We start from the raw sequence: 15,458 nt of genomic DNA on the forward strand, positions 1-15,458 counted from the left end.
TAATGCTTACAGAGAGGGTGGTCAAATTTGCAGTTATATGATCATACGTGTTAGATTTATATCTTAAAAGCTGAAATGGCTTTATCACACAACCGGTCATACAGCAGCACACAAGCAAAACACCAAGCTCTTTAGAAGCGTGTTCGAATGGATTGCAATATTTGGGTGCAAGCAAAGCACACAGTTGTTCAACATTTGTGAAACGCATATATTAGCAGGAGATTGAACAGAACAAAAGCCCAGGCGGCACCAGTCCTTCTCAATGCGCGCAGTGCTCCCTCGGGGTGCTGCTGTTCTATCTCTCTCTAGGGGGTGCTGCTTTCCCTTTCGGGGGTGCTTCTTTGACCCCACAAGAATGCTGCTGTGTCCTCTCAGGAGTGCTCCTCTGCTCTCTCGGGGATGCTGTTGTTGCTGTCTAATTACATCATGTCCTCAACACCCGGCTGAAGTTATGGGCGGGTAGCTGTCTCAGTCTCTCCATGTGTTACTGTGTATGTAAATGACTCCAAATGGTGTCATTCCCTGCCCCTTTAAACTGAAGTGGCTTGCAGACTAACTTTCTGGCATGTTAAAGGGGTTGTCCAAACTGTGTTTACACGAAGTTAACAAAAAGTTGGGAATCCAACAGGCATGCAGTGCGCATGCGTCCTGAGAGAAGCTTGCAAAAAGTAGGCGGTTTCAGGGAAAACTTTTAAGACCAGTTTGACAATGTTTCAGGCACAGTGATCCAGCTTCCACAGCTACGAACACAAAGGGTCATTTGGTGTCTTTTTATGGTGCATTTCAACAGAGGTTCACAAGGTTTGCATTAAGGCTCAGGAGCATGCCAACATCGTCTTGTCTTTGTGCTGAAGGATCCGATCTCGGGGTCGGATCCAAACTTCTGGTGCCAAGTTCCAGCGAGAAGGCAACGTCGTTGACTTCGGTGGACAGTTTATTGGAATTAGGTACAAAACCTGACTTTAACGGTTTTTCTCTGCATGATGGTGGTGAATGGGTTCGAGCTGTTTCTTCTTTTAGAAAGGTGGAGATGGTCACACTGTGAGTTTTGCTGAGGATTTGTGCGCATTGCTGGAAAGATGTTCAGGTAGACTGCAGTCCTTGAACAGTCTACCAGGAAAGTATACCAAGGAACACGTATGCAATGTCTCTTTTTAGCGTGGGTCGTCCCAACGCCAATTCACTTTAGACTGGTAAACATAGTGAAAAAAGAATTTGCCATATATACGAGTTAGGATTGTTTTTCATACCATTTAAAACTGCTTACCTGTAAGCTAAAAAGTAACTGCAGGTGTCCTCCTATTCAGTATTATGTATTAATACAAGTCATTATTAGTGTTAGTTTGCTAGCTAGCCATAGTGTTATTACATAACGTTGCTTGCGTCTGTTGCTGCCCAAAGTCCCACTAAAGTAGAGTTCACATGTTGACAGTTGCTCAGCTGTTTCGTAGTGGTAGTCATGTAGCTCATCAGTTTTGCTTGAATCCTGAATTTGCTTTTCCTAGTCTGACTGCAACAAAGATGTCAAGAGTTTAATCCCTGTTCTTATTCACCAGATGTCACTATTTTATAAAATGAACGGTTTGTACATCTTATGTTAAAGAACTGAATATTTGCTTCAGAGTTAGCCTTATAAAAATTATTTTAACTGAAGGCTGGTTACAGTTTTATAGTGAACAGGTACAAGCTTTTGGGTCTGGCTTTGAAAAAAAATCATGCTATAAAACGGATTTGGCTTTATTCATATTTAAACCGTACATTAAAAGAACGATTACCCCACCCATACCAATATACATTCACAGTTTTTGTAATGGGTTGTAGTATTTTGCAGTTGTGGGGATCATAGCACAGGCGTGTATGCATTACATACCTCTCAAGTGTCCAGATTTTTGCTTCACAGTATTGGTCTGTTCTTCGTAAAATTTGTGGTTTTCTGGCAAATCACTGAGAATTGAAGTTACAAAATGATGACAGATATTCGAGTTTCAGATTTCATACCTTTCAGAAAATGCATACTGATGCAAAACCTGTTATTCTAATAACCTTTAAGTGTATAAGATAATTTGCCCCACTTTTTGGACCTTTTACCCTCCCCCTCCATTTCTTGGCTTTGTCCAGATTTCTTGAACGTGAGTTGTATGGCATGCAGTTAACTAATATGTTTTAAAATACCTCTTTATTTTTAGCTGCAAACCTCTGAAGGGCATCACAACCCTTAATCTTTAGACCCTCGTCTTCTACTGTATCTGCATGCTTTGTTACTTTTGCATTTTAAATACATTTCTTTCTCTCTTTCTTCCTCTTTCAACTTGTTGGCATTACTAATGTGTTACATTTTAGGTGACAGGAAAGTACCAGTAGGGTATCTGCAGGAAATGTGTAAAGCATTTCCCAAGCGAGACTAGCACATTAAATTAGTCGAACTGATGGGCAGTATTGTGGTAGGAGGTAGAAGAAGTTAACATCTCTCGGTTAAAGTTATCAAATCAATAATTTAACGAGACAGCAGTTGCAATCCTGCCAGATGTGAATTTGTAGTTATAAAAAGTCATGTTACTTTATTAGTGTGCACCCATTGTGAATGGTGAAGTTAGTAGTGACTTGACAACTGTAGCACGAGGTAAAGAATGGTGGTGAGATTGCTAATGGAAGTGAACTCAATAATACTTTTCAAACTGTGCTTTCCAAAAAGAGATGTAAGGATTAAGATTAAATGTTATTTTAAGAGTCTCACGGGTGACACAAGACAGCGAGTAGAATACACTTGAGGGTATTATTAAGCGACCGGGGAAGTGGCATTTGTCTTCATTTCCATGGCTGTATTTTCACTAAGCTTCGCCGAATTATGGTGACTGAACTGTGTGTGTGTTTGAGAGGTACTCCTATTTTCGGACTTTATGAAACATTACATTTAAGAAGCAACATAGATAAACAGCCAGTGATACCAAAGAAAACAAACCACCCTAACATTTCTTTCAGAGAGGCATCATAATTTCAATCACCAATCTATTGACCGATAAGTAGTGAGGAAAGTACCAGAGCGAATGATGTCTAAAGTTTGGAAATTAGTAAAGGTAGTAAAGAATCAGTGTGCCAAAGCGTAGCTGCTTCCTAAGGGTGCTGAAGTAGGTGCAGGGAGATGGTATGAATGTATGTCACCTTTTATTTAGGAATGCAGGCTCAAAAATACTTCTTTCTTCTTTTAATAACTTTAGTGGTAGTGCCGATAAAGGAAAGGTTCGTTTTTATCTTTCAGGAGCTCGTTTTGATGTGTGTTCCAGCTCACTTTTCTACACTTCCTGCTTCCCAGATCAGCACTGTTTCATCTCCTTGTTAGCACAGTTTAAGAACATCCCCAACCACATAATCTGGCAATGAGTAATCCCAGGTGGGGAGGAAGAGGTCACCTGGGAGAGCTGCAGTTGTTGAACATATTGTATGTGCATGCTTGGTAAAGGACATTCCGAAGTTCTCAGTCTTTGTGTAGTACGAAACCTGACCCTGGCCTTCAGAATCACAGCGGAGAACCCCAACGGAAAGCACTTAGATTGTTGTGTACATATATATGTATATATGATTGTTAACTGGGTAGCTGCGCTGGTCCAAGAACCCTTTTTTCAGACATAGCACGAGCCAAGTGACACAAAGTACAGCAATTACAGAGCAGGCCCAAGAAAACATAGGAAATTTTGCATTAATTTGTATGGAAGAAATAAGCATTCTTACAGTACTGAAAGTGGGTAGAAATACTTGATTCATAAAACATTGCTCTTATGCAGTTTTTGAAGAATATATTGATGTCTTGCTGATGTATTATTTGTTATAGCATAATATGACATGCAGACATTAATCACGAGACAGTATAAAACATTGTTTTAAGGCATAACTTAATAAATCAGGGACACATTTTGACAGAATCAGAATCGCGGACAATCAGGGACACTTTTAAAATATTAGCACTACTAGCATGCGAGCTTGAAAGAATAACACAACGTGAATTAATACATATTTACTAAAGTAAAAGTAGTCTATACCTCTTAATTAGTACCATTACTTAAGTGTAATTCACCCCATTTTCTCCAAAAATCACCAGTTTTAAGAAGGATTAAGAGGGACTGAATTAAAATTTGAGTCAAAATCAGGGACAGTTCAGCGGTATTTAGCGATTCCGTAGTTTGTATGTTCGTAAGTGATTCTAACAAGTTTTAGAATAGTGGTAACACAAGAAAGAGCCAGACTAAAGGGCAAACACAACAAGGCAATGCCTATTGCAACAAATGAAAGGCTTGTCTAAAGCATTGCAATACCTGGGTCAGATTGAACACTCAGCTCTGTTATGCCCCCAAAATTGTGATCATTTAGTGCACAAAGCACACACCTTGCCAACCCATACAACAGTCAAACGTGTTATTGTGCTCTTTTGATGATAGTGATGAAATTAAAAGGGAATTTTGACAGGGTAAAATGTTCCCCTAAATTGTGTATTTGCATATAATGCTAAAAATCATACCAAACCAACACTCTTACATGGACTGCTGCCACCTGTGCATTTTATAAACCACATTCCATTTTTTTATGAGATGAACTATTTTAGCGAATACTGGGGCAAGAAGTGTTCAGTTTGCATACCGGTGCATGAATTAAAAATGACAACTTCAAATAAACATAGTCGGAAAATGATATATAATGTTGTCTGTCAAACTGTGTATGTCTTAACTGTACCGATTTTCTCAACGTTAAAATACTTTCTCCCCCCACCTATCTTCTTCAGATTGATATGCCTCAGCGATTTGTTTGCTTTTGCGCGCGCTCGTCTCTGATACCTTTCGATTGCCCAGTTTTTCGCCACATACTTTTGTTCATATGCTGTTGGGCCTAGGGCCTATATAAGCCTAGCCAAAAAGGTACCATGGCTTTCGTCACACAAGGAAATTGCCTGTTCCTCATAATGTTTGTGGTTTTCTGGGAAATCGATGAGGACTGAAGTCACTAAATAATGGCATATATTTGAGTTTCAGACCTCATATACTTCAAAAATTCATGTTAACAAATTCATGTTATATAGGAACTTTCTAAGTTTATAAGAGGAATATATAGCAATTGTCCCTATTTATGGTCCTTTGTTCCACAACTCTTTTGGGCTTTGTCCAGATTTTTTGTACTAAAAGTTTGAGAGATATGGTGTGTGCGATGGGGGAAGGGCTATAATGTGTATCTGATGTGGGTTATTATTATTTTTTTTAACAAGGAAATCTGCGACTAGTTGCAGCGTTTTATGTGTTTTATTAACAGTCAGCATTGTGCACATATCACTTAGCCTCTGGACGTACGGATGAAGCAGATAAGAGGAATCTCTTTAGGTTCACATATGTTTGGGTTGTAACAATGCCCGCATTGTAATTTGATTCTATCCTGCAAATATATTCCGAAAGTACAGATTTAGAGAGGTTAGTATACTGGTGAAGCAATCTATGTAAGACAGACTTAAAGGAAGTGTTGTTATAGGACAAATGAGTTATAGTTTTGTAGGTTCCCATTTCAGGGGGATCTCCTCCTTCAAATCGCCCCCCCCCCCACACACACACACACAGATACACACCTGATTCTTTAGAGAGTTCATATCAATTAGTTGAAGTAGAGCAATTAGGACATGCATTACCTTCTGTAATATTCCAACAGGGGGAACAATCCTGTTTTATTGTTTTGTTGTTGAAAATGATATACAAGAATTTGAGGATGTGACTGGCCAAATATAATCTTTGCACTGATGTTAATCCCATTGTTCTACCCAAATTAATGACTGCAACTGCAATACACGCACCTTCGTAGAGATTGTACTACTATTTTGGGACTCTACAGTAATGCACACATTTATTAAGTGCATGGCTAAATTAATGCGTTTTAATACGCGGGGGGTTCGTTTTTTGTATGTGTAGTGTATGCATGCTGGGGAAAGTGACAGAAATAAAACGCTGAGTACAAAAATATGTATCGTGGCTTCTCTCTTTCCTTGTCTTAGGAAGTGCAGCGTGAGAGAAATGGGTGCATACTGCGAATGCTGAAGAAAGTTCCAGTGGCGTCCCATCTCAAACAAGTCCCTGTCGTCCATTCGTTTAATTAATTGTGCAAGTCGATCAAAAATGAATAATAAATATAAATAAAATTAATCAAACAAATTAAGTAAAACATAAAACAGAAGTACCATTCGTTAATTTGATCCCGTAGAACATCTTTCAAAGTAAAGGAATCATTGCAGAATTCATTTTCACCCAGACTGGTTAGGAAAGGTGTCAAGTGCAGGTGTTATTGAGCTTTATTCCCTCACGTTGCAGCTGAATTCGTTGTGAACTACAAGGACCTTTCATTTCTAAACGACTAATAGAGCCGCTTACCTTGTTAGCATGTCATATTTATGTATGACATTTAAATATGCAAGGGAACACTTTGTTATACTGGAGCTCATTGTTTTACTTTGTTTGCATGCCCTCTAAATAAACCCACATTTATTGCACGCTGTTCGAAGCCATTTTATTTGCAAAAGATAGACCCCCCTACGCAGGGATGCATATTTCAGTGCGTAGCCTGATAAGGCATACAGTTAAACAAGGGCTTGGGGCGGAGATCAGAGAGTCAGACCGAAGTACACGCCTTAGTAAGGAAAAGAAAAATAATTAAAAAACAGTGTTTGGGATTTCAAAATTCTGATCTGTTTCCACAAACGGCGAATGCAACTTTGTGTCAGGAAAACTAACAACAAATTTAACTGCAAATTTACTATTTGTACGTCCTTGTATGGAAGGAAAACAGGTTGTTAGTTTTCTTTCATAGTAAGCAAAGTTAGCTTTAATGCTGAGACACCAAGATAGACAATTCTACTGTGTTTTACGTCACTTTCATATGGGACGCATAATACGAATGCAGTACAATTTTGTAAGGTACTACATGCAGAAAAAAAAGAAACTATAAGAATGTTTATCTGATTAGACCTTAGTCAACCCCTTATTAGCAATACTGGCCAAAACATTTGTCTCGGTCTTTCTTAAGCAAGTCTCACACCTCCTGTCTTTGTGTTATGACGTCGGCTTTCTCCAAAATTACGTCAACATACGAATGCAGCTTGCACGTCTTCTCAAATTTTAATAACAAGCGTTATGTCTGAAAGGGTGGGAGTGAAACATTGTTTAATACCTTCTTCAGAATTTCTACTTTATCGTCACAATTAGGGCGTAATGAACTAGGACGTCCCTAAACTGAACTAAATAGAAAGTGACATAATGTGTGTGTGTGTGTGTGTGTGTGTTTCTGATAGAGGAGAAAGGGTTAGTAACATAATATAGGTTCATAAAGCTTACACATGAAGTAATTTCAGCCCCTCCCTTCATAACTTTAAAACTACATTTACACTTTATTAAAACGGTTTTTGTTTTGTTGTGAAGAACCCGGAGAAAGAATAGTTGTTTTTGAAGGACTTGCTACGCTAAAACATATAACACTGCAATTACAATTAAAACATGTTCATAAAATTTCAAAAGTTCAGTTACAATTAGAAGAACATGTTCATAATTATACTACTAAAAGTGATAGTCACATAAAGGGTTAAGTAGCCAGCTTTGTTTCCAGTGTTTGCTTGCATTGTTAATGGCCCTGTGTTAATAACCCTGTGAACAGAACCCTTTCTCATCTTAACTACACTCTGTCATATTCTATTTAGTTCAGTTTAGGGGTGTCCTGTTTCATTGCAAACGTGCGTATTGTGATAGTAAGGTAGAAATTCTGAAGAGGGGATTGAAAAGTATGTTTTCACTCCCATTCTTTCAGAGTTAACAATTATTGTTTTTAAAATTTGAGAAGTGCAAACTGCATCCCCAAATAAGGTACGCCATTGAGTTCTTTTTAAAGGGGCTTGTCAAGAAAGCCAGTATGTAAACCATTAATATGCATTTTTGAAGTAAAAGAACTCTGTAACTCTGTTATAACTATTCATTAAATGTAGTCAACCAAATACTCCTGAAACCATCAGTTTTATGAGGACTTAGGGTGGACAAAGCACATTTTTGAAACAAAGTCAGAGATATCTCTGAATGTCGGACGTAGGTGAGAGGTATGCTTGTAAGGGGTTACCTGTAAAATGCCGATTTTGTCTTGCTGAACTCATTCATAAAACTCTATAAAAGGGTGGATTTTTGAAGACAGAACAGATGGGCAAGTGCCGCCCCATCAGACTGTAGTTTGGATTCAGTGAATTGCTTTATACATGCCACCATATGTTTTTGCAGTGTCACCAGGACCTCACAGCAGCATTCACATGGGACACCACAGGTAGCATTTACAACGAGTGCTGAACTTGTGTTACTATGAAGTGGTTATAGCTATGTTGGGTAAAAAGTATTCGAAACACTGTACCTTTCCCCCTTTATGTTAATGGACTAAATTCTAATTAATCACTGATGCTCTAGGATTATACCTTTCCTTGCAGTGCATTAAATTCAGTTACTCTGAATAGAAGTGTTAAACCATTGTAATGAACAGGAGAACATTCGCATGTTTTTTTTCAATAGCCAGCAATGTTTGATGGCAAATTGTCACTGTCCCCGTTTATTGTTCACACCACAATGTCACAACATACTTCTTATCAGACACTGGTGCTGGAAACTTCTTTAAAAGTTGCATAGCATCTTTACAGCTTGCTCAAGTTAATTATTTCAATGTTCTATTTGTTTAGAGCCCAGAAGGCCAGATGGAAGAGAACTTGCTTTGAATAATGTTGAAAGTGTAATGCTCTGTTCAAAGGCTGAATAGTGCAGAGAGGTCAGTGCTCTTTGAACAAATGCCTAAGGGGAATCAGTAGTGTAAACTAAGTGTTGCAGTCTGTATATTGGCTTCTGTCTTATTTAGAAGTCAGTTTTGTTTTCTCTGTGGTTGCAACGAGATGATGATTAGGTAGGCAGTTATGAAGTTTCCTTAAATTAGCGCACATGAGAAAGAATATGCTGACGATATGTTTGTCTAATTATATTTTTCCCTTCTCTTTGATAGGGAGGCTGTACCAATTTCCTGGTTGCCCTGCGCCTTCGGCATCAGGGGTGGTGACCATGGGCAGTAAAGCTCTTCCAGCACCTGTACCTATCCATCCTTCTGTGCATCTCACCAATTACTCCTTCCTTCAAGCTTTCAATGGACTACCTGTGCCAGCTGACCATTTGCCCAACCTCTATGGCTTCAGTGCACTGCACGCTGTACACCTTCATCACTGGACACTGGGTTACCCACCACTGACATTACCCCGGTCGTCTTTTTCCAAAGTACCTGGAATATCTGGACTGATAGACACTAGTTTCCAGCTGCCAGCAATCCCAATATTTCCACATATTGTACATCCAAAACAGGACGTTACGAACAGCAACAGTTCCCTTAATAAGATGAAACCAAGATTCGATTTCGCAAATTTAGCCTTGGCTGCTACACAAGAAGACCACTCGAAATTAATGAGGCAAAATGATGGACAGGTCTCTCCGTTGGGTGCGGGACCCCTTTTGGATGTCACCAAGCTATCTTCAGAAAGAAAACCTACAAGGGGTCGACTACCTTCAAAAACAAAAAAAGAATTTGTTTGCAAATTTTGTGGGAGGCACTTTACCAAGTCCTATAATCTCCTAATCCACGAACGGACCCACACAGATGAAAGACCATACACATGTGACATTTGCCACAAAGCCTTCAGAAGACAAGACCACCTCAGAGATCACAGGTATGCGTTTACTTCATCCACTTACTTTGAGGTCTTATAGGTAAAATGAAGATCTGAAACATACAGGCTGCTTTTACTAGGGCGTCTGTCCTCTGGTTTTACACGAGTCAGTGGTACATTTTTTTCCCCGAGCATATCTCCGAAGCAGTGTATCTTGCAGAGGCCACAATAATTGTAAATGCAAAACCAAATGTCTAATACACAAAACTGCAGCCCCTACTTGCTTTCAGACTGGATTATTTGTTTGACAGCAGTTAATATAAAACGACAGGACAAATGATAGATTTGAGAATCTACAAACGTTTCTTGCTAGATTGTCACCAACAAGAATGGCTTACTGAACAACGTGAAAAGTTATCATTTCCATGGTACTCCACAGCTCAATGTACCTATTGTATAGTTAGTTATAAATTGTGTAATTCTTGCAGAGAAGATTGCGCTAACAGAAGTCTTCCTAGCAAAGAATAAGAACATGCACAGCTCCGAAAAATAATATAGTAATCGCTTCCGTGAAATTAACCAGTAGCAATGCAATTTTAAGTAGGGATGTAGCAAGAAACATGCATTTTATACTCTGGTTTCATGCGGTAGCCTGCCCCGCACCATTAACCCATTATTTAACAAACTGATTCGGCTGAAAAAAGATCGCGCCAATACTTAAGAAAAGGGCACGTTATGTTCAACTGTTATTGTTTATAGACATGAAAGTCTGTTTTAGACGCTAATTCCTTATCACTGAGCCTCAATTGTAACTGTGTGACTTTGAACAAGTCACTGACCCGGCACTGCTCCCGGGCTGAGTCTGAAATTGGTCCATGAACCTCCATGGACTAACCTCATTGCTTTACCTTCGAAAATACTTAGAAATAAAATGTATTTCATGCCACAGTGCCACATAGCCTTAGAGTAGTTTTATACTGTATGCAACATTTTCATTGTGTACTGTTTGACTCCCGCAGTTTCTGATAGATGCTCAGAAAAAGTGTACTTCTGCACTCATCTGAGTATCTAGGACTAAGAGAAATAACATCCCGAGTACTTCAGTAGACCACCAATCTGTGTCTATGGAGTAAGCAAATACCCTAGCCTTGATTTTACAAAATAGGCTCTCATTGAGGAGGCAATAAACCGTGATATCTTAACATTTATCTACTACCTTATATGTGCTGTTGTTTTCTCTTTTTCTATAATCACGTGTAAAATACATAAGTAAATGCATTCTGTGAAAATTTAAGTCAGCTTTATAGGAGCATGCTAATTGTAATGTAATATTTCAATGCTGTATATTTGAAGAGTAGAGAGGACCAAAACACACACACAGACACACACACACACACACACACACACACACACACACACACACACACACACACACACACACACAATTAGTGATTGTAATGAGCCATGCTGTGCGTACTAGTTTCCGAGTTATTTCTCCAAAGCATGAGTTGCAGGGGCAAGACAAGAATATGTGTTCAGCTGTACAGTAATACCTACATAAGGGATTTGAGCATAAAGAGCACAGAGTTGTGGTAACAAGTAACAACAATTGAAACATGATACATTAATGTATTCAGTGTAGGGAGCAACGGTTGGAAACATGTCTTTTTTACTGTTTTTATATCGGCTGGGGTAGAGGCAGTGCAACTTGGTTGAACATGAACGTCTGGCTGCACCGTGTGTGTGTGCGTGCGTGCGTGTGTGTGTGCAAGCGCGCGCCTACTGGAGTAACTTCAGAGAAATGTAATTTTAACTGAATTTGTTTCTTCTGATTGACAATTTAACTGTAAATTGTTTTGTTTTGTTTTGTTTTGCTGCAGATACATTCATTCTAAAGAAAAGCCATTTAAGTGCCAAGAATGTGGAAAAGGTTTTTGTCAGTCCAGGACATTAGCAGTTCACAAAACATTGCACATGCAAGTTAAGGAACTTAAACCATCAAAAATAAAATGCTGAATAAAGTCAAATAGACTGTATGTTAGAAGGAACATAATTTACAAATGCCATGGGCCCTCGACTTACGTCACACTTGCACACTAACAGTACGATGCTTATATAAAGGTAGGGCGCCGTCTTAAAGGTATAATGTAAGAAGACCGGAGAGTGAAACAGAAAGTTATTTGGGGTCACTAGTTAAATTTTGCTGCAAATTGCTTGTGGGACTACCACCTGACTAGTGCGGTAATTGAGATGTGACATTTAAACTGTGGCTTCACTCTTCGGTAGGCGGGGATACCAAACATTCGAGTGTCCCCTGCAGGTACCCGTACCGAATATGACACCGTTGGCCAGCAGCTACATTAAAGGGGACTGGTGCTGATGCAGAATGCAACAAAACCATCAGTTTTCTCCAGTGTTCAAAAGGGAAGCATGTGTAAGTGTTTTGATCTTGCGAGTCTTTGTGGATCTGCCATCTGTTTGTAAGCAAGGCTGACCGTTTAAGTTGTGAAATTGCAACAAGACCTTCACAGAGCCGCAGAAATGAATACAAGAGCCGCAGTTTGGTTGATGTGACCAGAATCTCTCTGAAAGCAGTTACAGGAGTGGGGAGTGGTTTTGAAAGCAAAATTGATGCAGAATATTGAACATGAAGACTGGAGGCAAAATGCAGCATACATTTGTACTTTTGCTGAAATGGCTGTTTGGACACTTTAGTCTGAGTTTCTGTTTTAATAACGGGACACTACTAGAATTTAGCATGTCATTTTAAAGAAGACGCTGCAGTTGTACAGGATATACTGATATCATTCAGGTAACCAGTGTGTAAACTTCTTGCATTGTCCAGTCAATAGAATATATTTTCTTTTGAATGCACTACATAAATAAACCTTGACATATTGTCATCTATGGTGTTTGAAAAACAATCTAGGAACAAATTAATTTTTATGTAACATCTTTTCGTTTTATTAAAAAATCAAAGCTAGAGAAAAATGTTAGTATTTTGCTTAAGAAATGTAAGAAAAGCAATAATAAAAGCATCCTTTCTTTTGTATAAAGCAAGAGGATGCGAGTATGCACACACGCACGCACGCACACACACACACTTCAAAGTGTTCAATAGTGCTATTTCATTACCTTAATTCAATGCATCATTCCGCTATTTATAGGTTATGAATTGATGAAATGCAGCGTTCAAAATCCTGTCTCAAGTCTGACATGTTTACCGGAAATATAAAAAAAATTCAAGCAGTGACACAGTGTACTGTGCAGTGTCTATCGCATTCTGCTTTTTCGGGGTATCTTGAGCAGTTTCATATTACGTCCGGCAGTTTTTGGATAAATCAAAAGTTAAATGTGTGCTTAAAATTGTTAAACTGTTTTCATTTGTATATAAAGGGTCATTAGTTAAGTTATAATGACTATAGAGGATCTACCATTACAACGAGTGGGTTTCCTTTACATCAGACATATGGATAAAGTTGTTATATTCTCATTCGATAGCAGGTGACAGTTCTTTCTTACCTAAACTATTTGCCCTGACCCAGCCTGACACATCAAAGCATTCTGGAAACCTGGATGGAGTTCATCCTTTATGAATAACTCTTATTTATGTTACTTCATTTTGGGCCACTTTGAAATATAGACATATTAAAATAATGTTTTATATTGTTTGCCAATTTCTTGCATTATTTCTTTTAATAAAATCAATGAGAAATTCAATGCTGTGTGCAAATATATGTTGTGAGTGTTTGCTGTCCCAGTGTACAATGAGCTTTTATTTAAAATGCACAGTGACAATTTCTCAGAGATAAAACAACTTCATTTTCTCCTAATTGTACCTAGTTTTTCAACTTGTAAATGGGAGCAGTACAAATAAAGTAGATACAGGTTGAGAAAGGCTAAGTTAGAAACTTGGGAAGTCTTGAAATACTGCTTTAAACACGAAATACAATTAATGGTTTACTAATTATCCTCTTGCTTGTGTACATTCTAGCTATTGTGGTCTGTCATATGTGTTTATGTCACTGTTTCCTTTCTGATAGACAATTTATTCCCTGTACTGCTGTCAGCCAGCTTGTTTCTGTAGGGGTCCCTCCAGACATGCATCCATATTTCAATTTCTTTATTGGTTGTATGTATAGAAAAGCACACATGTGCATGCATACATATATGCGCGTGCGCGCGCGCACACACACACATACACACACACTCACACATACACTGGGTATTAGACGCAACTGGAAATTGAGAATTGCATGTTCTAATTCTGAACCCTAATAGTCATGTTGTTACATTCTGCCATTCCATCACTTACCCAACATCTGCAAAATACTCGGAAAATAATAGCTATCTTATTCTGCACAATGATTCCACCTTTCCAACAGCATTTTAGAATAATCTGAAAAGACAAGTCACACAGTACACATCTCCGATGAAGAACATTTTTATTGTTATATGCTACAAAACATGCACAAAACATATAGGGTATACATAGAATGACCCACAACTACATATGCAAATGTGGTGGGAGGCACAACTGCATATATTTATATTTAAGGAATGTGTGATATGCATGAACTTTATCCTTAACTTTATAGTTGCACTACTTGTGTGGTCTGCATGGCATGACAAACAAGGTGTGGCACTTCAGAACTAGCCTTTTCTTTTAGAGTGATGGGAATACAATTTAGTCATGGCACCCAAAGTGATTTAATGGAACTGTGCTTGGAAGGTGATGCTGTAATGGTTTTGATAAGTGCAGTGATGGAATGTTAGGGATTTTGATCCAAAAGCTTAATTTCTGAATTTTCACTATGAGGAAATGTGCAGTGATTTTTCATTTGAATTGGTGATGTTTGGCCCAATGACACCAAAGATTGAATGCTTTAAGGGAAAAAAAAAACTCTATATGCATTATCAAAATAGTAGGATAAACAAGACCTTTGCTATTGTGTTTGAACACTTATTCATCATATTCCCAAGAAGTTTGAAGCTTGATGGCACAGAATGTAAAGGTGGTTGCCTTTTCATCCAGGCTATTTGCATTCTGAGAGCTGATTACAAGGTGTAACTCATGGAAATGACTGTGCTAAGGTCTCAGCAGTTCCTGTAAATAAACTAAATAATCATGCAATCTAATGCTGTATTGTTTGAGGAATGTACTATGAAAGTTATCGAACATCATCTGACTCCTCAAATTTATATGAAGGTAGTCTGGTGCAATATTTGAAAAGGTGAGTAACATTTTCCATAATTAAAATAAATGTCACCATTTTTGCAGGTTGAAGTATGCTTAATGGATTTTGTAGCACAGTGGTTAATGTTGCCATGTCATAATTTGTGGTTCAAGCCTGACTTTCAGTAACTTGCTGTGTACAAGACAACATCATTAGGTCTGCATGCTTTTTTTTGGATGGTACAGTTACTTACTACCTTCCAAATGTACACATTAGTTTTCTTCTTCAGAAATGTAAACATATGATCCATTTGCCTTTCCTGTTTTGACCATTATCGTGTTTAAAAAGTGGGTAAGAATCAATTGATTTATCCATTTGAAAAGTGATGAAATAAGTCAATTTTTGGGGACTTGAATTGTGCATATCATGGGGTTTAAGGGAGCACTAATGTGTGGGATCATTTGGAAACACTTGTTCAAGTGTACACCACACACTGCTTCATTAATTGCATTTGTACACTTTCACAATCTTCCTCTGATACTACTGCAGAAGGTGTGCTCATTTGTAACTTTGGGAAATGATGCTTGCAAGGT

General features: G+C 38.3%; 1 protein-coding gene across 1 annotated transcript; it reads left to right on the forward strand.

Moving 5' to 3' along the window:
* Positions 1–707: 707 nt before the first annotated feature.
* On the forward strand, positions 708–13,408 carry OSR1 (odd-skipped related transcription factor 1). The gene is made up of 3 exons (XM_044065028.1): positions 708–947; positions 9,037–9,748; positions 11,569–13,408. Exons 1-3 carry the CDS (start codon positions 824–826, stop codon positions 11,702–11,704), a joined length of 972 nt encoding a protein of 323 aa, XP_043920963.1. The 5' UTR covers positions 708–823; the 3' UTR covers positions 11,705–13,408.
* The last annotated feature ends 2,050 nt before the right edge of the window (positions 13,409–15,458 follow it).

Source organism: Protopterus annectens, chromosome 1.part0 (genome assembly GCF_019279795.1).
Source record: "Protopterus annectens isolate FY-2018-M chromosome 1.part0, PAN1.0, whole genome shotgun sequence".
Classification (NCBI taxonomy): domain Eukaryota; kingdom Metazoa; phylum Chordata; order Ceratodontiformes; family Protopteridae; genus Protopterus; species Protopterus annectens.

Coding starts and splice junctions, on each gene's coding strand:
- OSR1 (XM_044065028.1), top strand. CDS start 824: ATGCCAACATCGTCTTGTCTTTGTGCTGAAGGATCCGATCTCGGGGTC. Junction 948..9,036: donor GGACAGTTTATTGGAATTAG/GTACAAAACCTG, acceptor TCTCTTTGATAG/GGAGGCTGTACCAATTTCCT. Junction 9,749..11,568: donor GACCACCTCAGAGATCACAG/GTATGCGTTTAC, acceptor GTTTTGCTGCAG/ATACATTCATTCTAAAGAAA.